Source organism: Melanotaenia boesemani, chromosome 8 (genome assembly GCF_017639745.1).
Source record: "Melanotaenia boesemani isolate fMelBoe1 chromosome 8, fMelBoe1.pri, whole genome shotgun sequence".
In the NCBI taxonomy this organism is placed as follows: Eukaryota; Metazoa; Chordata; class Actinopteri; order Atheriniformes; family Melanotaeniidae; genus Melanotaenia; species Melanotaenia boesemani.
Window position 1 is genome coordinate 11,012,216 of NC_055689.1, and position 25,636 is coordinate 11,037,851.

General features: G+C 39.9%; 1 protein-coding gene across 6 annotated transcripts in view; it reads right to left on the reverse strand.

Moving 5' to 3' along the window:
* Positions 1-25,636, reverse strand: part of slc6a9 (solute carrier family 6 member 9) — an 88,698-nt gene that overhangs the window by 49,915 nt on the left and 13,147 nt on the right. For 5 of the 6 annotated variants that reach the window (XM_041993023.1, XM_041993022.1, XM_041993025.1 and 2 more), the window contains one exon: positions 13,954-14,242. In XM_041993023.1, coding sequence (XP_041848957.1) covers positions 13,954-13,983 — 30 coding nt within the window. In that variant the 5' untranslated portion in view covers positions 13,984-14,242. Of the gene's footprint in view, positions 1-77; positions 321-13,953; positions 14,243-25,636 lie in introns of those variants that run through there. The other variant, XM_041993020.1, reaches the window with a different exon arrangement.

Below are 25,636 nucleotides of genomic sequence, written 5' to 3' on the forward strand. Positions count from 1 at the left end.
ACATCTGTTTTGCTTCCTTGTGAGTAAAAACATCAACATGAAATAAATTAAAAAACAATATGATGGCTTGGACTGACCTGGTCTGCGGTGGAAGCGGCAATGGTGTTCGACTCGGACATGATTTGATGCTGTGACCCAGTGGTGCTTCTCTGCCGGCCACTGTGGGCTCCTTCATTCACACCTTGCCTTTCAGTTCCGCAGCGAAAGAGGGGGGAGAAAACACAGTATACCCTCCCTTTTGCCCTGGCTTGATTAATGCCTGAATTACTTTCACCTCATTTCATCTGATGGAGCTCTGCTTCCTCTCCGCCTCTCTTGCTCATTCGGCATGGTAGCCCACTCTCTTGCCTATCTCTCTTTTTCTCTCTCACCCCCCTCCCTTTCCTCTGTGATCCCAGTTCAGCCACCCCTCTCCATCCATCCATCCCTCCCTCTCTCTTCACTCTTACTTTTTACTCACCCCTCCCTCACTTTCCTCTCCCTAGTTTACTTTCTCTTTCTGTCCCCCTTTTTCTGTTGCATTTCTTCATTGCAGGATTATGATCCCACCCTCCTTTTCCTCTGCCATCCGCCTCCCACGTCACCCCCCCCCACCCCATAAAAAAGACACAGGAGAGATCCACAGTCCTTTTGCTCTACCTCCACAATGAATGGCTCGTTGTCACTCCAGCACCTAGGCTGAATACAGAGCAAGCAAGCAGGACAGAGGAGGACCCATGGTGGGGGTGATGGTGGAGGGGACAGGGGGGTGCTGAACTTCAAGTTTAGCTGGCCGGAGTAAAGTGGTGGGGGTGGGAGAGGGTATGGGGGAACCCATAGGCTCCAGCCAAGTTCTCTTTCTCGCTCCCTCACTTTTTTCCCTCAACAGATTAACACAAGGACACAAAAAAAAGTGGGAAGCCCGAAAAGTGAGGAGCCTGCAAGCCTTCCACCGGACTCCCCTTTGCCCCCCATCTCCCTCCTCCCATCCCATTTTCTCTCTGTCTCTCTTATTTCTTCCGTTTGTTTTCAGGGGTAGCTGCTGCAACTCTGCAGACCACCAACAACTTCTCTTTCAGTAGTACTTGACTCTTCCAAATCCTCGTCTGTCTCTACAACCTGACATTGCCAATGCCCCCCGCCCGCCTGCCGTGTCACACCAAGAGGCCGGCCCGAGCCAAAGCCCACCTCCTTCGCCTCATCTGCAACATGTTTGCAGAGTTACACCCTTTGAAATGCAAGCGCTTCCCTCCTGAGCCTCTGTTTTGATGCCCACATTGACGTGCTTGTTTGCCAGCATATGGCTAAAGGCTACCCACAACAAAAAGGGCATGGGGGGGGGGGGGGGCAGGAAAAAAGGTAAGAGTGCATCCACAATAGAGGAGTGATTGAGAGATCCACAAAAACATCACTCAAGCGGAAGTATGAGATGCTGTCTTTCAACAGGTCACTCAGCATTAATTCTCTGACAGGATGGGGCGCGGGTGATGTCGAAAGTTGACAAGCAACTGGCACTCGGCCTAATGGGTGTTTGATAGCTGCGGACAATGGCCGCTTGCCGCTTGAGTGGAGGCCCTCAAGTTATGTTTAACACGAGACGAGCAACACAGACAGGATGCTATTCATTTGTCTATCAATTCAAAGCAATAGAATCTCACAGGGGATGCAATAAAAGAATAATTAGCATTTACCCGCCCTATTCAGTGAGCTGAGAGGAAGTACTAAAAGCAAAGAAAACAAGTGCTCCTGTCAAACGATTGCACAAGCTGATACATGTAGAACAGACACATTATTATTTCGGAGACACTAATGGAGTTAAAAAAGAAATAATTCATCAACTGTCAACTCATCCTTTACAAAAAGAAAAAAAAAACATACATGTTTCACATGTGAAACCCATGTGAATGTCAATGTGAAACCTATATTTTCACATGTCAGCCTAAGCAAATTTCCATGTAAAACCTATACAAAACCGCAAGTGTTTCACACAGGAATTAACATGGGTTTTCCATTATATTATCATAAAAAAATGTATAAAATCACTTGTTTCACATGTGCAAAATATGTGTTACATGTGCAAATTCACATGGTTTTTCCATAAGACATTTGACACTTTTTCTATTTAAGAATAGTCATTGTTAAAGAGTTAAGAAAACAGCAGAAAATAGCAAGTTTTTAGCTTTCATAGCACAGAGCCTTTTTCTTTTTACCATTAACAGTTACATGACATATCACTTTTCCTCACTGGAGTGGAAAAAAGAAAAACAGAATCTGTTGCAGTACCTGCTCTGAGAGAACAACTTTACCTCCTTACCCTCTAATCCGAGGCTGGTTTCATGTCATGGATCAGAAAAGGACGTCAGCTTGGCTTTCTTGAAAGAAAAATCTGACACTCGGACAAGCCAGTCAGATACTAAAGCCAGCAAATACTAATGTGTTTATCTATCCATCCAATTTTTTTTATAAGTTACTGACTAATTAATTTAACAGGAGTGTCCCTATCACATTTTTTGTACTGATTTAAGCTATATATGGATGAAGTACATGCCAACACCACATTTAAGCCAAGTTTGCATTTTTTATACGGTATTCTTTAAAATATTTTTTTTCAAAAATGTATAAATAACACCACATAGCATTTGATATGTAAATGATTAAATGAAGCATTTAGTGTCATCAAGACACAGAACACAACATGTCTAGGACTTTAATGATACTTATCTCGCATTATACACATTATACCTCCACCATCATTTCACCAACATCACAAATGATTCTGTGATGTTGGTGAAAGGCAATCTTTATGCCTGCGATTAAAAGATTATCAATAATATATAAATTCAATTCAATTCAATTTTATTTATATAGAACATATAAAAACACACTTCAGTTGACCAACATGCTTCACAATAACAGCTGCAATCACACATACATATAATCACAAATATTAATAAGCCAAGGTATACTAGCATTTAAGGCTGGGCCTGACGTACAGGGGGAGGCTGTTTCATAAAGAAGGCTCAATCACCTCTGCTTTTTAGCCTAGCTTTAGGAACAGCTGACACGAGCTGGTCAGCTCACCTCAGGGCTCTGGGATGACATAAATATATCTACAGAGTTCAGAAATGGCTTCAGTAAAGTGCATCATCAACCATGTGCAAAGTACCTTACGGTTAATGACTCTGATTTAACACAGAGATCAGAGAAAAGTGCATGAGATTTGCCATGCATTTAATTTGAATGAGTAACAAAGAAACTGATGCTTCTGTACTAAACACAACTTAAAAGTATAAAAGACCTTAGAGGGAACATTGGAGGCTACATTAGAGCAGCAGAACCTCAGCACTTTACAAATAAGACTCATAGGGCATCAAACCACAGCAAACAGAACAGCAAAAATATTTTCTGCTGTTTTAGGTTAAAAATCTAGTTAACTCAGCTTCCCACCATCTATATTTGTCTTGTATTGAGATAGCATTAGGGTATCTAGTTGAAACTAATTTTTAGCAACTGAAGCTGAAACTTCTTCCTTGAATAATTAGCTCGTAACATCAAAAGCTTTACAAAGCTTTGAAAGCCTGCGATGCAAAACACAAACATCTATCAAAACGGTTGCTACAAATCAAGACTAAAGCTTCTAACATTACACAACATCAGCTTAGGTTGCTTCTGCTTTCTCAAACAAGACTGATGCTGATGTGAGTGAAGACAACATCTATTAAGCTAATGAAAGGCTTAACCAAAGAGCAAGGTGAGCAAAGTTTTCTGAAAATGACAAATGTTAAGATGATTACTGCCGGTATAAAATTATCTGTGACTTCATTTTCAGGAGTTACTGAGGCATAGCAAGCTGTGTGGCATATGATGAATCAAAATGTACAAACTGTTCACATACTTTCAAGGCTGGTACGTATTTTTTTTCTAAACCTAAGGCACTAACAGCAAAACAGTTAAAAGCTGCTATAATTCTGGTTTAATACAATGTGTACACTAGTTGTCAGAAGAGCTCAGCTTATCAGTACTGTTGTTGCCAATTCTCTTTGTCTATGTGGCATGCCACTCCTGAGAAACACACACACACTGAGCGAGACTGCACACTGGATGTTTTGTGTGGTGCTGTATTTCACTGTTGCTTTCAGTTTATAAGGTTATAATGGCTTACACTAACTGGTACTTGCTTCTTTAATGGGCTATTTCAGGACTATGACAGTGACTAAACAATACACAAACTCAGACCTGTGTATGCTAAATTTAGCACCTAAATCTGAGCTTCATTATCCCGCCATTACTTTCCGCTTTGTTTTATATTTTAGCGCTAATGTTTAAAACTATTATTTACACAGCCAACATTTTATCTGCAGTAAACCACAGATGAGGATTACCTGTGCTGTATCCATGTGTTTGACCAAGCAACGTACACCTACGCAGTCTTGACCAATATCACTGATCCTGGGCAGTAGGTGTACTTACTTAGAGACAGGAGTTAAAAAAAAAAAAATCTGCTCTTTCTACATGCATTTAAAAGAACTATGAAAAGTTCAGGCTCGAGTCTAAATGTGCCGTATGGTGCATCATTAGATGCTCCACAGGGACACTTCTGACTAGTTATGCCTTAGGAGGAGTCTGTTGACCTACGATGAGATCAAGCCTTATAAAAAACTTTACAAGTGCACCCACTCAGACATGCTTTGACTTGACTATACTTTAGTAATGGAGGCATTAATTTAAGGCCATCAGTGAACATTTAGTTCTAACTGTTGAAGATGAAACCTTTCTTAAAATAACAGCTTTTGTGGCTGCAGCTGGTTGTTTATAGAAGGAGCTCGTTTTGTTAACTAATTGCCCCATTACATTTGGTCATTTAACTCTAATTAGAGAAGCACAGATGCTGCTGCTGATAATAAGGGCAACTTGTTAAGATCCTCATTTATTTCTACGTTTGATAGACTTACATTAATTCTGACACAGAGACTAACACTGCTAACATTTAGTCACTGAATCCTGAACAGGCTTCACACTCTGAAATACCAGCAGTCACAAAGATCAAGGAGAGGCAATAGCACCAAACGTTAACACAAAGTCGAAGATGTTAATCAGTTAATCAATCAGAAACATCAGGGGACAAGAGCAGATAGACAAGTAGCAAGAAAAAGGCTGGGAGGACATCGCTGATAAGGTCAGAATGGACCTTATCATTCGTCCTCCAGCCTTTACTGTTAACATCCCAACGCATGCCAAAATCTATTATAGGTAAACCTGAGGCCAAACGCAAACGTTGACCAATAGAAATTCATGTTTAACCAAATTCTAAATGAAAGGGAAAAAGGAAAAAATGAAGGTAGGGAGCCTTTTTTTTTTATTTAAGATCCAGAACCAGAACAAATATGAATCAATTTGACATTTAGAATACATTAAAGTACATGCCTTACTTTTCCTTTTAAGCTTTACTTCTAAGCTGTAAATAAAAGACTGGCTGAACCTTTGGTCATACATAGATAGAGGGAGATCTACAAGATGTCAAATTAAACCCTTCACTGAACTCAGGTCAATACTTCTCTGTGATTTAAATAACAATCAGGATTATAAATAATATTAGAAACACTGAAATCATGTCTTTAAATTCATGTTCTTGTCAGTCTTAATTCATTATCTGATTTATGATCACTTGGCAGAGGTAACACCTTTAGCCTTAGAGAGATAATAGTACTCATTATCTTGTTTCCCCTTGTTTTTTCTCACATTTTTCAAAGAATTCATATCAGCATTCACAAATAAATTCAAATATCACTGCATAGATAGATATGCAACATCCCTTCAAAACCGTTCTGTATGAGAGAGCTTTGTGGTTCTAAAGGCCAACAAACTCAATTAATATTCAGCAAAAAGTCACAAAACTGTATTATTGTTAACATTTCCTGGTGTGGTTCCTCCCACAGTCCAAAGATGATGCCCACTTGTTGTGTACGACAGTGACTGTCAGTCTCTCTGACTAGCTTGTGAGGCTTATCCGCCCAGTACGAACTAGATGGATAAGGTTACATCAGACATACCAAAATGTCAAACTGCAATCAATGCATCAGTGTCGAGAACTACACATAGAGCATTTAAATATCCCCGTAGCTTGGACTACAGTAATACAAATAGTGACCTGTACAAGTCCCCATCCATCTGAAGCAAAGGTATAAGCACCGCTGATGTGCACAATAAATATTCTAAAACAAAAGAGAAAACCCAAAACTGAGGTCAGTATAAAGATATATAATCACAGACATTTATTTGACCTCATAGGGGGTTCTGATTACTGATTCACTAAACTTTGAGGTTTGACAGCTTTAAGGTTTATCCATCACTTATTTGAGTTTCTTGACAAAACAGCAAGATACATCCTGATGAAACCAAATCAGCTCAGAAAATATATGTCTTAAATGCATCTCATATGCCTCTCTAAGTTATCATTTTCAAGCTATCTGTATGACTACAGCACCGCACCGTACCTTAAAGAAGATTTTGATAGTGACATCATGTGTGATCTATATATCTGTCCCTTAAAGCAATTAAGATAATTTCTCTTCACCTCTCGTTAGCTTTGGCATGCATGTGACGGGACATCTGACTATGAGAGCAGCCTTGAGCCGAAGGAGGCATGGATGAGCCCAAGTCTGAGTGGTTCATGCGAGGAAAAGCTGAAAGAATGGAGTCGTGACTTGTGAGGGAAGACTGGATAAAATAAGTGAAGGGTAGAGTGGTGAGGAGAGAACTGCAGAGGACTGAAGTTTATAATATGACAAGCACCACAGGAGCTGTGGAGCAGGAGAAAAGGGGAAAATATGTAAAAAGAACTGCAGTTTTGCAACGGCAGTTCAGCTTTGTCCAACTTAACAAAAGGACTAAATGTGCTGAAGTGCAGATGGAGGGAGAATAGACTTTTCTTTTTCAGTTCAAATAGACACTTTAATTAGAAGCATAGAAATAAAATGTGTTTAAAAAACAGGGATCAACAGCTACTGTCAACATTTTAAAAAACTGAGGCAAAACAGAGAGGTGGACATGTTTCAGATGATCAGCGGTCCAGCTGAGATGAACTGGACACGACCTGGCCTTGCCAACCCTCTGGACACCCAAGGGAGAGAGACACGAAAGACAAGGAAGCGCAAAAAAAGAAGGAAAAAAAAGGAACAGAGAGGCATTTCCAACGCTTGGTTAAACCTGAAGTTTCCATGATAATCTCTCCACCCATCCCCCGACCCCTCATCCCTCACTGCTTTGGCTGGGAGGGCCCCAGCTGTTCGGTCTGTATAAATAGCGTGAGGCTTCGGCCCGGACCCCCGGGGAGAGCGGGCCTCATTGGAGAGAAGGCATGGGAACAAATCAGGCTGGAAAAAGCACACAACATACACATTTTGACAAACATATGGGACCATTGCTGGGGATGAAAGTGAGGAACATGTGAGAAAAGTTGGCCTCACGTGGCAGAAGTCACTGTCGCGCTGAAAATGTGAAAGAGGGGGCTGGCGAACAAACAGACGGGATGGGAACAATAGTAAATATGCCGTCTTGACTCAAAATGAAGACGAAGCACTGTCCAAGGTGCTGCTGCGTCGCTGCATGCAACTTCGTCTGCTGCTTATTGTGTGCAAAGACAGAGACACCAAAGGAATGAAGTGTGTTTAAGGAAAAGTCTGCCTCTTTTTTCATACACATGTCAAAGTCAATACTTTTTACAGCACATGTTTAATTCTGGAACTGTTGAGTTACCTAATTTTGATTCCTAAAAGTTTGCTTCCTCCTATTTTTATTTTCTGACAGCCTAAAATCTTTGAATTTTTAGTTCGTCACAAAAAAACAAACTATTTCTATAAGTAAACACAGAGACCGTGATGTGTCATTTGTCAGGCTTATAAACAGTTTATTTAAAGATTAAAACAGGATATATAATATAATATCAATAACAGCGGTTTTTGAGAGGTTTTCCAACAGTTCCCTCCATGTGTTGAAAGGTTCTTAAGAAAGATGCTGAACCCCTACACTGCCCTGGAGAGGGTCTGAAATACAGCTGAGGATACACAGTCGACAATAAAAAGTTTGTACATCATCACCGCCTGTGATCACTCTTCTACTTGGATCATGTTTTTATTCTGAAAGCAGCTGTTCTCCAGCTGAGCTGCACCTGGTTCTGTCACATTTCACCACAATCAACACAAAACTTTTTCACAACAATCCAAGAGCCAAAAAGACTTTATTTTATCTAAGTGCGCTGCTGTGGACTTTGAACAGAGCCGGAAATGGAGAGAGGAAGAACGGTGATAAATAACACAAGGGGGGGTGTGACACCAAACGGGAGATGGATCCAGCCCTGAGAAAAACTGACTCCTCCCCTCATCCCTGGTTTACAGCTGACATTTAATATACACACACATACATCCAGCCAGAAAGCAGGTTGGGTTCAAGCGCAACAAATTACCTAAATATGCTTCTCAAAAGGTCTTTGAAAAGACTTCAACTGGAAACAGCTGAAGATGATAACACTAAAAGAAAATGGGGTAAGATTTAGGAGCTCCGTTGTGAAGACACAATGTCAGAGCCCTGTCCATAATTCCACTGACTTCAGAGACCATAGAGGAAAAGTGTGAAGTCCCCTCTTTTTAACTTGTGCAGTTAGAGGGAGGGTAGAAGGGGAAAAGAAGAAAATCAGAAAACGAAATTTTCAGCCCGAGTGGTTTTTCCTAATGAAATCTAAAGGTTTGAAACACAATAGAGTCCCTTTTTACTCTTATGTGTGTGAGTATACATTGGAAGTCGGCTGGTGGTGGGCTACCTTTTCACGAGTGCCCAGCAGTGGACGTGTTTGGCATTTGTGGCCCTTGTCGCTCAATTGTACTCTCACCACAGTAGCTGCCATTTAAGCTGACGCTCGTTGATGCCCGTGTCCCGTACGGAAGATTGCATTGGATTTTTTTTTCTTTTCCAATGAGCTGGTCAATCAGGAGGTGGAGAGATAAAATCACATCTGATTTCACTCTGTCCACCTGCCCTCTGAGCTCTGCCTCTCTCCGTTTCTCGGTTCACATCTGTTTGTTGGCCGTTGGCCCCAGAGGCAGTCAACACGGTTGCTGAGCACTGCTGTTCACTAAACTGGCTGACTGGCAATTCAATATGTCTCTTACATAAGAACAGAGAGAGAGGCGAATAAAGTCTCTAGTTTCACCTGTAAGTCAAATCAAGGGGTGCACGTGCTAGACGGACAGCTTAAACAACAGAAAACATCTGACAATATTCAGGGGCTGCAAATGCAGCATGACTATTACAGCATGTCAGGAATAGACTTTAAACAGAGGAGGATGTGATTATAATCATATCTTTAAGAAACGTTTCAGTATTGTGCAGAACATGAATAAAAACTAAATTAAATTATTTGCAATTAATGAAAACAGTACAAAGAAAATAGAAGTGATAAAAACTTGTATTTACACAGAGACTTGAATACTGTTTACACTCTAAAGGATGACCTTGATGCGTTAAGTTTCAGCCATTTTGTTTCTAGGTGTGTGCATGTGTGTGTGTGTGTGTGTGCGTTTGGCTGTGGGTTCTACTATTTCTTTCCATTTAGTTTCTGCTTCACAGCCTACAGCACACATTAGCCCCACAACCCCTGGGAAATGGCACACGCACAAACACACACTCACTGAGTGAAAACATTCATTCTCCTACATCTTCACACATACTGAAAGGCTCTGAATATGAGGCGCACACTAGTTCAATCACAGCCTTACAAAGCGACAGTATCTGTCATTATATAATTGACTCATCACATGGTTCACAACAGAATTTTTAATTTTTTTTTTAATTGTGCTGAGACCACTTTAATATGTTTGAGCAAAATAAAACAGAATGATTCGTATAAAGTCAAAAGGCAGTTTCTATTTCTTCCTGCCCTCTGCCTCTTCATCTGGAATGACATCCATCCTCACGTCCATAAATCTTTTCTTAGGCCTCTTACTTTCTTTCTGGCAATGAAGAAGAAATAAACCCCAAAAATATCAACAAGAATGTACTAATTTGTATTAATACCTGCAAGTAGTAGGTTCACATAGTTTTAAAAAGCATTTCTAAACTGTGCTGTTTCCTGGTTTTATTTCACTGCAAACTTTAAATTTGGGGATTTAAAACTGTGGGTTAGATAAGAAAAGACATCATACTGAGATCTGGTTACTTTGCAAAAGCTCATTTTCATTCCATATTTGAACACTTAAAATACAAATTAATGAAGAAAAGGGTTTTAAAGAGTATTACAAGCAGTATCAAAAGACACAAGAATGTGTTTAATCCAGATTAAGATTAAGCACAATTTTTGCTGGACTCTGTCTTGACTATTTCAGCTCTAGTAAATAGAGATGTACAGTAGAAGTAATGGCAATGGGACCTGACAAGCATAGCTTGAGCTCTAACTAGCATTATGATAGGCAGACAGACTCTGGTTGAAGCATGCAAGGCCATGTGGGCGTCTGCAATGCAGAAATAGGAAAAGGTTTACGGCTATTTTAAACAACAGGGGAAACTTGATCTGTATATTAAAATTACGCATTTTTTATCTTCTTCTTTTTGTTGTGTTTTTGTTCAATCTAAGTCTACATGCACATAGGTTACATGAGTTTGTACTGTGCAATGATTTGGAAAATCAGGTCATCAGAAAACATCAGAAAAACAGATTCCAAGCCAACATAGATACCAATACTGGTGCAAACAGCAAGACTTCAGTTCGGAAAAATGTATTTGGCTGATGTGTAAGAGCCAAAACCAACCATTTATGCTTTTTTTTATATAAAAAATGGCTACATTGCAAACATCTAGTACAAATACAGCTGTGTTTAAAGCGGTCTATGTGTGATTTTCTTTGTAGTTTGGTTTCTCTCAAACGCAGCAGACAGACAGTCCACTCCCCCTCCCATCCAAAAAACTCTACTGCACACGTGTGTTATTGTACGAGCATCAACAATTTTTCCCTTTTAACAGAGTTAAATCCTGCTGGTGTCTTTATGCATGATGATGTTGAATTCAACATTTACACTGTGTTTTAAGGCAGTATATTGTGATAAAGCCAATAGTTCACCAGTCCTGGGTGAAATGAGTGTGTGAATATAAAATGTTTTTCCTTTACTGGGAGACAAAATCCTACAAACTCTGGGGTTAAAATTAAAAAGTTGGCCTATATCACACTTTGATCACAGGCCAGTCTGACGTGACCTCTTCACCTATTTGGCCTTGATGGTGATGGAGGAGCAGCTGTGGCCTGCACAGCCTGACAGATGAATGCAGGCCCGAGTGGACAAATAAGCAACACGTCCGTCCAACTCCTCCTTCTTCCCCTCCTACTCTCACATCCCGGCACATACATCGACACAGTAGACATTTTAAAGACTACAAGTGTAAAAGAAGTAACTAAGGAGTAAAAACAAAGAGACAGATATCCCTCCATCCTGTAAAAAGCTTGTGCCAGGGCACCATCTGCTCATCCGCTCAGTGGAAGTTGTGGCTTTCAGGGCAGTCAAAGACAACGCTGTTAAGATTGAGGGGATGGGGCTCCTTTTCAGAGCTGTGACCGAGTAGGAGAATTAAGTTTGGACAGAAAAGAGTCCTGGCAGAAGGCGAGCGGCCTAGCCAAACGGTAGCAGGAAGCTACCGCCTTGTGTGTCTTGAGATTTATGTTGACCGGTCTATCCACCAACCATCTGGGCTAGCAGAGATAAATCTGACCTGACGAAAAGGCCAAGGGACGCCCAAAGAAGTAGAGCAATGTTGAGGAAAAACAAGCAACAAAGGCATTTTACAGTCTTCAAATTGAAGGTGAAAATGAGTGGATTACGTGTGAAATGTGAGACGAATGAGTCCCCCTTACAAATTGTTGCTGTAGATGTGAGAAAACAAGCAAAGGAGGAAGAGATGGACAAGGCAAATAAAAGGCATTAAGGAGAGGGTGGAGCACAGTGAAGAATAAAGTGACAGCTGACGATGGGAGCGTCTGTGCGTTCACACATGCTTTCTTTGATTCGTTGTTGACGACTCTTAAGCAAAGCTGACATCACTGTCCAACACTGCTGAAGACAACAGCCCCAGCCATCAGAAGCAACCAGTCACAACAGGCAGGTTCTCCATCAGAGTGCACTAGCAGCTGTTTTCTACAATCTCCCCATCACTCTGCACTTTATTTACTTTCATAAATAAATTATGTATTGTGAAAGCAAACTTCAAGGTTGTCATAAAATCAAAGGTTAGAAAAATGTAATATATCATTAAAAACTGTGTTTCTGTTGGTATCTAATCACTTTAATAAAATAACTGTTGTGTTTTTCAGCCATTTCTATCCACTTGCCATGGGGCCACATAAATGGCAGCTGCCATATTTGTGCCACAATTTTTCCTGATTGGATAAACAACTCTATGTGTGAAATGAGAACACTTTAGAGAGCTTTAAAAGTACAGTACTGGCTTTGTTTGACAGGGGCTACAGCACCATCTGGGAAAAGTAATGCCTTAAAAAAGTACATTAAAGAAAACGGTACACAATGTTGAAAAAGTTACTTGTAGTGCAGATGAAAACATGTTTATGTTTATGGAAGAATTTTGGCCTCTGATGGCCACCATCCATTAACAACTATGCCTGGAATTTGATGTTCTTCCTATGCCCATTTTTACCACAAGATTTTTACACACAGAGTCATTTTTACACAGTGTACCTTTTAATGAAAGACTGTTCCTAATCTTGTTGCTGCATTCTTTTCTGCAGCCTTTTATTTACAATATTCCTTTTTTTTTCTGCATGCGTCCACAAGTGAAAACCTCATGACTTAAAAGGTTAACAAACTTATTATGCCACAAACCCCCAGTGGCTGCAGGAAGTCATGGCAGCCACTACAGACTGACTTTCTTATGATCCTTGATGGCTGTCAAAAGGTTTGAAGCTTCATGATGACTATTGAAGATCTAGAAACTGGCAGGGACATTTAAAAAGAAATCTTTGTGACAGTTATTTAACTTTTTCTCAATCTTAACAACTACCCAGCTGTGGCAGATTAGCCCAAAGACTGACTGACTGACTGACTGACTTGACAACCAAATGAGCAAGAATCCAATCTCCACCGTCCAACAGAGAGCGAAAGAAGAGAGCAGGCGAGACTGATAACGTCCTCCTCTTAAGATGGTGTATACACAGGTTTTTTTTTTTCTTTTAGTGTGAAGGCTCATCTTGAAAGGGCGGAAAGAGTGGAAGAAAAAGAAAAAGTCAGCGGGGAGGAAAGCAGGACTTCAAACAGGCAAGAATGTCAGTGGAGAGCTGGAGCTCAGAGTTTGTGTTTATCGCTGTCTTAAGATGGACTGAAGGACTTGGACTGAGAGGGAGAGACGGAGGGAGAAGTGACCTGACTGTCAATGATGCCAAACCTCTATTTAAAGCTTCACAGTCAGCGAAAGCCTGACACCAACACATTTACCTCTTGGCCTCGACTCTTATCAGACAAAAAACAGCAAAAATGTGCTTATTGTTTGAGGCAAAGAGGAGATGAGTGGAGCAAAGTAAATGCAGAGAGTAGCTTCTTTGCCCCTGAAAAAAAGACAAAGTTTACATACTTTTTGGACAGGGTGAAGAGCAGATGGCAGATCCGTCTTCAACACATCACTAAGAAGGAAATTCCGACATATTCAGGAAAAAAAAAATGTTAATCTGTAACTTATCTTATAAAAAATTACTGATTCAAATAAACTGTGAGGATTACTTCTTTAGTTTTGAGAGTAGGAGCTCTTTGAGTGCAGAGAAACTAAACCACCTGGCCTCAAAGTGGGACAAAAGGGGGAGGCAGAGAGTAACTCAACTAGTGGTCCAGCTGCTGCATCCCACCAGAGCGACACAGCTGAGATGTGGCTGCATCCATGTGTGGCAGAGAGTGTGTGCACTGTTCTTTAAACAAGAAGAAAAAAACTTACCAGGATCCCAGCAAACTGCTTCTCTTCCATCCTTCAGGACCCTGTCGGCAAAGATCCTCTGCCTCTCTGCTGCTCTCTCTCTCTCTGTCTGTCTGGGATGGATTCGTCCACCGCTCGCTATGAGGGTTTGGAGTTTTCTGAGGTGGCTGAAGTTTCACTCAAGTGCCTTCACTCCGCCGCGTCGGGCTCTCTATCTCCGTTCCCCCTTCTTCTGTGTTGCTTGCAAGTGTAGCTGGAGTGGCGTCGCTGCTTTGTGTTAATTCTGCTCTAATCCAGAAACTTTTCTATGCTGTGAAAAGAACACGTGAGAGGCAGAGGGGGGTGGAGGGAGGGGAGGAGAGGGGACGGAGGGCAAGGCAAGGCAACACTTTTGAGTTATTTTTCTCCTTAACTATGATCAAACCATCTTCTAGATCTTTAAATATGACCTATTTTTGAAGCCCAAGAAAATCTTCTCATACATCATCAACCTTTAATGCTCTGGGCAATAACTAAATAAACTGCTTGAATGACTGTAAAAATTTTCAAAAGCATGTAGTAAAAGATTTGCATATTGTAGCGAAGCAGCTACCATAACAAAGTGCCCTTTTGTGAGCAGAGATTAACTGTTACGGGAAACATTCAGACTGCACACTGACTGCTGCTGTATGTTGGCCAAGCTGGGAAAAGAACACTGAACCCAGATTAGAAAGGTGGCAGAAAACACTTTCGCTTCAGTGAAACATTTTTGAAATGCTCATTTTGACGAGATGCTTCTTTGTTTGTTTTTAGAAATTTAAATAGTTTTACTATTAGTTTCTGAAAGTGCTTCCTGTGATTCATACAAGTATGAGCTAACTTTTTTCCCCTTGAATAACTTTATTGCTTGACACAAACTCCGTTTCTAGAATAGTTAGAATATTTACTAAAATCTTGTCTAATTTAACACAGGTACAAATAACATGTTTCATCTACTTCATTATGATTAGATACACAGGTAATCACTGCTCTGGAAGATTCCAAAATCAACAATTTGGTGACAGGTATGGGTGCCACAACTGGGTATAAAAAGAGCCTCACCCAAAGACAGTTTTCTTAAAACAAGAATGGGCTGTGGCTCCCCACTTTGTGCCAAAGTTAGTTTGAGAATTATCAACAGAAAAAAAAATCTAAATGCAAGTTTAGAAAATTTCTTTTATTTATTTCTTTTATTTTTTACATGCACATGCTAAATATTATCTCTTGTCTAAAACACTATCATGTTCTCTGTGACGGACACTACAAACAATCAATCAATCAAGTAACCATAATTATTGGGAGAAAAAAACTGTAATCCCATCTACATAAGCATCATCACTTTATTTACCTGCATATATTAATGTTCATATGGGTAAAACAAGCAAAAATGCTATCTCCATGCATTTTCTATTAGACAGCGTTAACTGTAGTTTGTGCCCTTTTTTCAGTAATTTTTTTGCATTTGGTTTGTGAACATATCTGCCAAATTTCTATTAAAATGCTATATACTATATTTTTAATTAGCATTATGTGAATTGCTAATTACTTCTACTAAACTGTTTTTACTAAGTATGTGCTAAAGTTGTGGCATAAAATGTACAGAGACAATACTCACAAAAAGCTAGGGATATTCAGCTTTTTGTATGATGTCAAATTTACTAAATTTAAGTAACTTTAAACTTCCCAATGCACATGTTCAACTGCTCAATGTTTGCTTATTGCACAGCATCCTTTCTATCAAGGTGACTACATGCATGAACCATGACATGACAATAATTATATGTATATATATATATATATATATATATATATATATATATATATATTTATATATATATATAGATAGAGAGAGAGAGAGAGAGAGAGACTGTTTTTTGTTGTTTTTTGGGGGGCACCAGTGTAAATGTAACAAGTACATAAACACTGATCACCCAAAACATGAAAACTGCTGATGCTTGAAGTAAATGATCTTGATCATATCAGTAGCAAATAAAATCCAGGACCCACACAGCTATATGTTGCTCTAGACAAAATATATCAGTAAGTAAACTTTGATTTAATTAGCAATAATCATAACGTCTTTCACAATAAAACAAAACACACATGAGAGAGAAAAAAAGTTTAGACAAAAGCCAGTTTGAAATACCACTATAGCAACAGTTGTTTGATGTATAGCAGAGAAAGGCATGCACAGAATGTGCCCAAACAAGTCTGATCCAAGCAGGTTGCTTCCAGTAACCCAGAGCAGAAAAAGGATTTAAACTTGTAAAAGATACAAAACGAAAGTAAAAAAAAAGATAACCAAAGGTTTGGTTGAGCCCCATGAGGTTGTCATGTAAAGACTCAAATGAGAAAATCTTCTGCCTTACTCCTTTCAGCTGACTCTATCACTGACTCAGTGAATACAAATAAAAACTGTGGACAGCGAACTAAAAGCACTCCAGCAAAAGAAGAGAAAAATGGCCAAATATAGCCACCATTCAGTGTTACGAAGATGAAACCCACACACAAGCAAACACTTCCCCTATCACATTAACAAAAGCACACATGGACCCAAAGCTGTCCCGGGACATCCATCGCACACAGCACTCTGCACACTGATGAAAAGATAACTGGAAACAAAACTGGGTTAAAAACTGAAACTCACCATTCACAATGTGATGCTGGAAGAAAAAAAAAAGACAACAAAACAAAGAAAAATAGCAACTTGGACATCAGTAGAGGGAGCCGGCTCACCCCCCTAAGGAACAAAAAGTGAAGTGTGTGATCAAACCACACAGCTCTGGGTCTGTCCCACTGGATGACTTTACAAAAGTATGAACACACAAGAGTGAGCCAAGCCTATTGGACAACTTTAGGAGGAGTGGCAGCATGATGTTTGTTAGTCATAATTAGAGATGTTCTTGGGCCTAAACATTGAGCCTTCTAGCAAAGAACACAAAAACAGTCTATTTATTATACATAATTTATTATTATTATTATTATTATTATTAATATTTTGTTATTTTAAGTTAATTTTGTTATTATGGACATAGGGGACAGTGCCTCTAGACTGGCAGATTGGAGTGGTGGGTGGAGGGTTTGCTCCAACTGCAGGGAGACCACACTCCTCAGTCTCCCTGGTAAAGTCTATTCTGGGATCATGGAGAGGAGGGTCCGTCAAATAGTCGAACCTTGGATTGAGGAGGAGCAGTGTAGTTTCTTCCTGGTCGTGGAACAGTGGACCAGTTTTACACCCTCTTAAGGGTCTTGGAGGGGGTATGGGAGTTTGCGCAACCAGTCTACATGTGATTTACGGAACTTAGAGAAGACGTTCGACCATGTCCCCCAGTGACTCCTGTGGGGGATGGTCCGAAAGTATGGAGTACTGGACCCTCTTGTACAAGCTGTCCAACCCTGTACAACTGGTGCCAGAGCTTGGTCCGCATTGCCAGCAGTAAGTTGGATTAATTTCCAGTGAGGGTTGGCCTCCACCAAGGCTGCTCTTTGTCACGAATTTGTAAATAACTTTTATGAACAGAATGTCTAGGTGAAGCTGAGGTGGATCCAATTTGGTGGCCTCTGGATGGGGTCTCTGCTTTTTGCAGATGATGTTGTTTTGTTGGCTTCAGTGGGTTGTGATCTCCAAAGTTCACTGGAGCAATTCGCAGCCAAGTGTGAAGCAGTTTGGGATGAGAATCCTCACCTCGAAATCCGAGACCATGGTCCTCAGCAGGAAAAAATGTCCTCTCTAGGACAGGAAGCAGAGGTTGGGGAAGAATAGAGCAGGAGATCGACAGGCGGATCGGTTTGGTATCTGCAGTGATTCAGATTGGTCTGTTGTGGTGAAGAAGGAGCTGATTTGAAAGGCAAAGCTCTCAATTTACAGGTCAATCTACGTTTCTATCGTCACCTGTGGTGACGAGTTGTGGGTAGTGACCAAAAGAACAAGACTGCAAATACCAGCGGCCAAACTGAGTTTCCTCTGAAGGGTGGTCAGGCTCTCCCTTAGAGATAGGGTGAGAAGCTTGGTCATCTGGGAGGGGCTCAGAGTAGAGTCCCTGTTCCTTCGCATCGAGAGGAGCCAGATGAAGTGGCTCAGGCATCTGGTCATGATGACTCCTGGACACCTACCCTGGTGAGGTACTCTGTGAAGATCACACCAAGAGGAAACCCCTGGGAAGACCCAGGACATGATGGAGGGGCTACATCTCATTTCCCAGCTGGCAAATGTGGATAGGATTAGGAGAGTCTGGACTTCCCTGCTTAGGCAGTTGCCCCTGGGACCTGATACTGGATAAGAAGCAAGAAAATGGATGGATGGATATTCTTTATTATTACATTATTGTTTTTTAATTTAAAGAAAAACATATTTTGAATTTGAATTTTAGTTTGATGATAAAATGATTAACAAAGTAAGTAAATGATGCTTTCTGCAGCCCATTTCATGACGAAAAAGCTTGCATAATATAGCAGCACTGCTCACAAAGCAATGAGATTGACAAGTTCGGTTCAAAAAGTGACACGGCTTCAAAAGAAAGATTTTGACTGAGGATGATTGCGGTATTTTGGAAAATTCAAAGCATTTCCGACGACAACAAAAGAGTACAGAAGGAGCGCTTGCTCCTGTCCTGACACAATGACAGAGATGATTGGCAGGGCTTCAGAAATGAATGTGTTTATTGTGTAAGCACATGCTGTTCTTATCTGTAACCCATGGCCAAAGTAACCTGTTACAGCTGCTGGGCCCGTGTATACTGTTTACCTCCGACTCCAAACTGAAATTGTGGAAAGTAAATAAGATCCTAGAAAGCCACCAGAAATTGGGGGAGGGGATAAAAAAAAAAAAAAAACAACTTAACCTAGCCTCCTTGATGTTGGAACAGCCTAGGATTATGTGTTAATTTCACAGATGTATTAGAAAACATTTCATCACTGTCCATGAGGAAAGAAAAACATTACATTCAATGAACCGCATTTATGCATTTAAAAGCCCAAAGGTTAAAGAAAATTTGTGGAAAAGGATTTGCAGGATTTTTGCCGACCAACTTTATTGTAATTAGGAATGGTCAGATAGTATAAATTTCAATGACAGCAACATACTCACAAAAACTGGAATACAGTCAAAATTAATCAGAAAAGTTTCCAGAATATACAATTAACACCATAAAGAAGACTCGACAATCAGCAGATTAATCTTCAAAAGTTAAGGGTGTCCATATAAAATTAGCATAATTCAAAGGTTTAGTTTTTGCAAACAAGGATACATCAAGGTTCAAAACAATGCCAAACTAACAATAACTTTTTTCAATCCAAGATTATGAAAAACTTTGGTTATTTACAATCTAACCTTAAAAAGAGAAAGTCTGAAGAAGTCTTAGTGCATAAAGGTCAAGGATGGAAAATGTGGAACGTACACATGATAAGTTATGCTATACAAAAATATGAGTGAATGGACATTAAACAGAGCATAAATATGAACGTATATACCTAGGCTTACTAAACTAGTGTATTATTATTGTGTTAGTGTGTGTGTGTGTGTGTGTGTGTAGGACAGTTATACAGTGGCAGTGGAGTACAGTCTTAATCAGAGAGTGAATGAGGAGATGAGGGGGTGTGAAGTGTTGTGTAGGGGTCAGTATAAAGGTACATCAGTGTCTGTCAGTAACTCTGATGCAGAGGTGTTTCCTGGAATTTTGGAGATATGCTGCCATCTTTTCCTGAGAGGTCTATGATTATTTCAAAAAGACTGACTGTGCATGGCTAATAACAGTTTATTTTTCTAGACAAATTGTGTGTTTGAGGGACCTGCCTGAAGTCCTGATTTGCCTGTTACTGAAAATACGCAAAACATCATAAAATGGATCATTGAAATCATAGAAATTCCACCGACTAGAAGGCAATTCTTTTACTCATTTTTCTCATGGACTTTGATCAAACCATCTTTTCGATCTTTAAATATGACACCAGAAAAAGAACATGTGACCAGCAGAAGGGGTTGGAGGGCAAGGCAAGGCAACAGTTTTGAGTTGTTTTTCTCCTTGGCTATGATCAAACCATCACACAGACCTTTAAATATTACCTATGGCCAAAACAATATTCTCATACATCACTGACCTTTAATGCTCTGGGCATAATTTAAAAAACTGGCAAAACGAATGTAAAGAATTTCAAAAGCATGTAGTAAAGGATTTGCATACTGTAGCAAAGCAGCTACCATAACAAAGTGCCCTTTTGTGAGCAGAGATTAATTGTTAGGGAAACATTCAGACTGCACACTGACTGCTGCTGTATGTTGGCCAAACTGGGAAAAGAACACTGAACCCAGATTAGAAAGGTGGCAGAAAACACTTTCGCTTCAGTGAAACATTTTTGAAATGCTCATTTAGACAAGATGTTAACTTTTTCTTTTTTTTTTCATTAGTTTTACTATTAGTTTCTGAAAGTGTTAACTGCGATTCATCAAGTATAAGCTAACTTTTTTTCCCTTGAATAACTTGATTAATTGCTTGACACAAACTCCATTTCTAGAATAATTAGAATATTTACTAAAATCTTGTCTAATTTAACACAAGTACAAATAACATGATTCATCAACTTCATTATGATTAGATAATTATAAACCAATTTGAAGTTTGATGCAGTCAAATTTAAAGAATACACGTTACAGTAACGATATTACCTTTTTGGGCAACGAAGTAAAGTAGTGCGTTACTATTGGTAAGGAAATGACTTTACTGGACTACAGTAGTGCATTTTTCTGCGTTACTCGAGCCGTGTTTGCCTGTGTGTAAAGTTCTGATCTATTTTAAGTTGTACGCGCATGCTGCTGCCTGTGTGTGTGCTTGCCTGGGCACGTTGCCATAGAGATCGATTTGCATGACGTAGCTGATTGTGCGCCAACTAAAGAGAAAGAAAAATTAAGCTGGAGTCGGAGATACAGGCTTTTGGTCAGTGGCGATATTTGCATTATTTTCAGTTCTGTACAGTTTCAGTCCAAACTTGTGGGGAAAGATCCTGCTCACCGGTCAGTGGGAGGAGACCTTCAACAGCCGACCCACCTAAACAAGCTAAGCTTTTTTCAACATTTCCTGGAGCGCAGCAGCCGGTAAAACAGAAATTAACAAGCTAGTTGCAGGGTTTATTGTAGGAGACATGCTTCCCCTGCCGACTACTGAATTGCCCAGGTTTAGAAAAATACTATAAAAAATTATTATGAGAGAAGTGTGCCCATTTCTTCCCACAGACAGGGATGTTCTTGTGGTTTTAAAGCCATTTTGTTTAAAATATACAGTGAACACGACGCCGACAGGCAGTGATGATTCGGCTATGATGTTTGTCCATGTCTACACGGTGAATTAAGAAATAAGTAGCGATGTTACTTTTCAAAGGCAGTAACGAGTAATTTCATTACAATTTGCAGAAGTAATGAGTAACTAGTAACTAATTACTCTTTCAGACTACCCCAACACTGATCTGATTACTCACAGAGAACTGGTTTTGATTGTCAAGTAAATGCACTCAGTGTTTTATTTAAAAAAAAAAAAATTATCTGAGAATGTCTTTAATATTTAAGTAAAATAGATGGTGTTACATAATTAGCTGTAAATGAATCAAAATCTAATCTAATTGGATTTAATCGAATCAATTCAGGAAATCAGTGACGATACCCAGCCCTATTAATCACTACGTTGTCACGTGGGGGTCACTAACAATTAGGCTAGGTTCACACTGCAGGCTGAAGTGACCCAAATCCGATTTTTTTGCCACTATGCGACCTGTATCTGATCGTTTCATAACAGTCTGAACAAGACAGATCCAATGTTTTTCAAATGCGACCCAGGCCACTTGGATATGTGATCCTAAATCCGATGCCATGCAACTTCAGTCTGAACGGCCAGGTCGCATTAATCCGACCTATACATCATACACAACACTGTTTATAAACTCTTATCTGTAAAGGCGCTCACATCACTCTCCCATCACTCCTGGCTGTGACTCTGTACCCACATGTTTCTCTGTACAGATGTTGCTGCCACTGCTCCACTAAATGCCATGGCCAAATATCTGGCTCTCCTCTTTTGTAATCTCCTTTACAAATCTCGCCATTGAAAATGTGCTGGCTACGGTTGGACAATAAGTTTAAAATTGCAACATAAGCTCCGCAGTTACCGCAAACAGTAACACATCACACACACGCTCACTGTCATGTCCTGTCAAAAAGTTTGATAACCATTGCAGTAGACAGTGAAATTTATGGAATACACAGTTAACACTGTTCAGGAAGACTGCACAATCAGCAGGTTCATTGGTAAAGAGTGAGGGTGTCATGATTGAGGATAAGAGCTCATGTCACCCCACCGCTAATCGCTCTTTACTGGCTTCCAGTTGCAGCATGCATCAAATTTAAAGCTCTGCGTCTGGCTTACAAAACAATAACCCAAAGAGCTCCTGTCTACCTTAACTCCTTAATGCAGAGCTACACTCCCTCTCGACAGGTGTGCTCTGCCAGTGAAAGACACCTAGTGCTCCCACCATAACGTGGCACGAAATCAGTAGCTAGACTCTTTTCCTCTGTTGTGGCCTGGTGGTGGAACAATCTACCAAACTCGAGTTCGGTAGATCGAAACAGAGTCCTTATCTACTGTTAAGAGCAAAAGCCACGAGAGAAAAGCCGATCAGCTGATCACCGACGGAGGCAACCACTGGAAAAGTGCGGGTGGGGAACCCTCTCACAGAGAAAAGGGTGTGTGTTAAAACGCCCCCATTCTCCACGGAGGCGATGTCCATGGGTTGCTCTATTAATGTTGAGTTTTTTCTGGAATCCATCCATAGAGCTGGCTCATCTTTACCATCATTCATCCCGTCATCATAACAGAGAAATGACAGATGTATGGGGCTTGTTATGCAGCGCATGCGTTATTTGCGTTGAAAATTTAAACGCAATTAATTGTCCATCTTACCTGAAGGTCAGCTGACATCTTCAATTTGCTGGTTACATTAAACCAACACAGACAACAATCACAAACTGTAGAGCAGCTGAAATGAAAAAAAAAAATACACTCGTAAATTTAGGGTGGCACCTAAACATAAATTATAAAAGTGTAAATCTGCACAAACCAGTTAACCCCTATCATACAGTAAATTTCCTCAGTCACTGATGTCAGATTTGGCATTTAAAACTGATAAGCAGTGGGGCCTCTAATACCTGGGGCTATATTCTGAAACTTCATGAAGCTCATGAAGACATCCTGTCCCAGTACAATAGTCAAAGTTTTTACTAAAATGTTTTTTTAAATAGTATTTACAATCAGCTCAGCCCTGAAAGAAACCAAGAAAAGTTCAGGATATTTCTAAAAGTTCAATAAATTTTACATCTGATTTGTTAATTTTTTGTACCTTAATTTAACAAGCAAAAAAAAAAAAAAAGATCTTCAGTGTCTTTACAATTTTATTGTACTTTAAATAAAGACAAATTTCGAATTTGATGTAAGCAACACCAAAAAATTTTTGATAGAGGCATGTTTACCATCGTTTTACATCAGCCTTCACTTTGGGGAACTAAATATGGTGACTGTTAGAGGAGTCTTGCAAAAGAATCTGTTCTTTATAGCTCAATACAACATTTCAGAAATCCATAATTATCGTATGATTTTCCTCTTCACAATGCCCACTTATCTTTTACAAGCTGTAAATCATTATTATTACTTATTGTCTGCTATGTTGGCTGATTCAGAACTGAATGAAAATAAGCCCTTTTAAACATAAAGATGACTTGACTGCTGAACAACGTTTCCTAATTGGGTGAAAAGAAATAAAGAATTTTCACTAACAGTTTTCTGGAATAAAGAAAAAAAAAGCGCTTTACTCAGCTGAAAGTAAATTAGATTCTGTTAATGAAATTAAAGTCTCTGGAAATCACCATGTATTACACCATCTTTTAAAATGTTTGTTGAAAATCTGTGAAGATCTTCATTAGGGCTGAACAATTAGTCAATTTTAAATCGAAATCTCGAAAAAGATTTTAAAACAGCAATTAATTTTCATGTTACACAGCGTGCCTGATCCAGGTTGCAACCTACTGTGTCCACCGTTTTACAAAACGTCCTGATTCCTGTCGTCTTTCTCGTGCAACAGTCATTTAAATCATTTGATGGCTACACTCAGCTGTCAAGACAAAATTCTGGATCCATTTTAAGTCACAATACAGCTCAGAAATGTCTGCAATAATCATAGATTCCGTTCGTTCAGCTACGAGTCAAGCCATGGGCATAAAGTACATTAAAGAGTGTGCTCACCATCGTGTAAGACCATGTTTGTGTGTGTGCGTTAGGGTTGTGCTCTGCAGTGAACAATACAGGTAGCAAGTAGAGTGAGAAATGTTGTGCTGTGGTGTAAATAAAATAAAGAACATCAAACTGGTTTTTAAAACAAGGACAAGGTACAAACCTGTTCTAGAGGAAATGTAGCCTTCAGGTTTCAGTGTTTTGGCCACTGGTTGCATCTTCCAGTTGACCAGTAATCCTCCATCTCACTATATCAGCTCTAGTTCACATTCATCCAAGTTGTGTAGGCTGAAACAAATCAACTGGGACTGGGTTTTACGTTCTCATTCACTGATTTCACTAGTGTGGGAAACTACTGAACTTTTAGTCTTCAACTGTCGTTGAGTTATGACTCACCTGAGGTTTCATCAGGCTATGTGTGATTATGTGTCATCAATCTCCTTAGGATAGTTGAAAGGTTGCTAATGGGGGGTGAGGAAGAGGTGATGTCTCAGTCTTCCTCTAAGTTAAGTGAAGGTTTCTCTACTTCGACATGGATAGCCTGTTTCACACTCTGCCCAAACCCAAGGGGATTGATGACACCTATTCACACTTCATATGAAATCATGGACAATGGTAATTCAAACGAGATCTCACGAGAGTCAAAAATCTCAATTGCATCATTACTCTAAAACATCAGTGGTTTCATATACTACTGAAGTAAAATATTCCATCAGAACTAAACCCCGTCCAGTTGAGTTGACTCAATCTACGTTGGTTTTTCGAAAGGAATTATGACCCTACCAGCGCTAGCTTGTATGCGTTTTATACTCCTGCTGGGGTACTCGCGTTTGAGGATGACTCATCCTCTGCAGATTTAAATATTTTCAATGCAGGTGGAAAGGGCAAGCAGTCCCCTAAACAGCTAACAATGCAGAGCCCAGGGAGCTGACACCAAATGCAGACTGGCAGAAAGTGAACTTGAACAGAGAAGGTCTAAATCTGGCTGACAGCAACTAATTTCATAACAAGCAGGATCAAGTGTTCAGGATGTCACCCTCTTGATCACAAAAGCATCCCCTGTAATTACATTCTCTGGTTGTGATCAATACCTTTAAGTACTGTTTTTTTTTACAACATGAACTTTCTCCACAAAAGCTAATGAGCTCTTTCTTGTTTCCGGGTAAAATACAGCGACAGGAAACCAAGAGGCACGTACAATTCAAGCTGTTTCCCATTGTTAGCACTTCCCCTGTGTGGCAGTGGAAATATATAGCAGGTAGTTAAACATTTGAGAAGCACTATGCAAAGCTGCAGAGGTATGTTGAGCCCCTTATTCAAAATCATGATTTTCTGCCTCAAATACCCTCTAGCCTCTACTTCAGTCTGGACCCAAATCAGCGTCTTGTGTCAATTGTCTTTAATGGTAAAGCTTATACAGA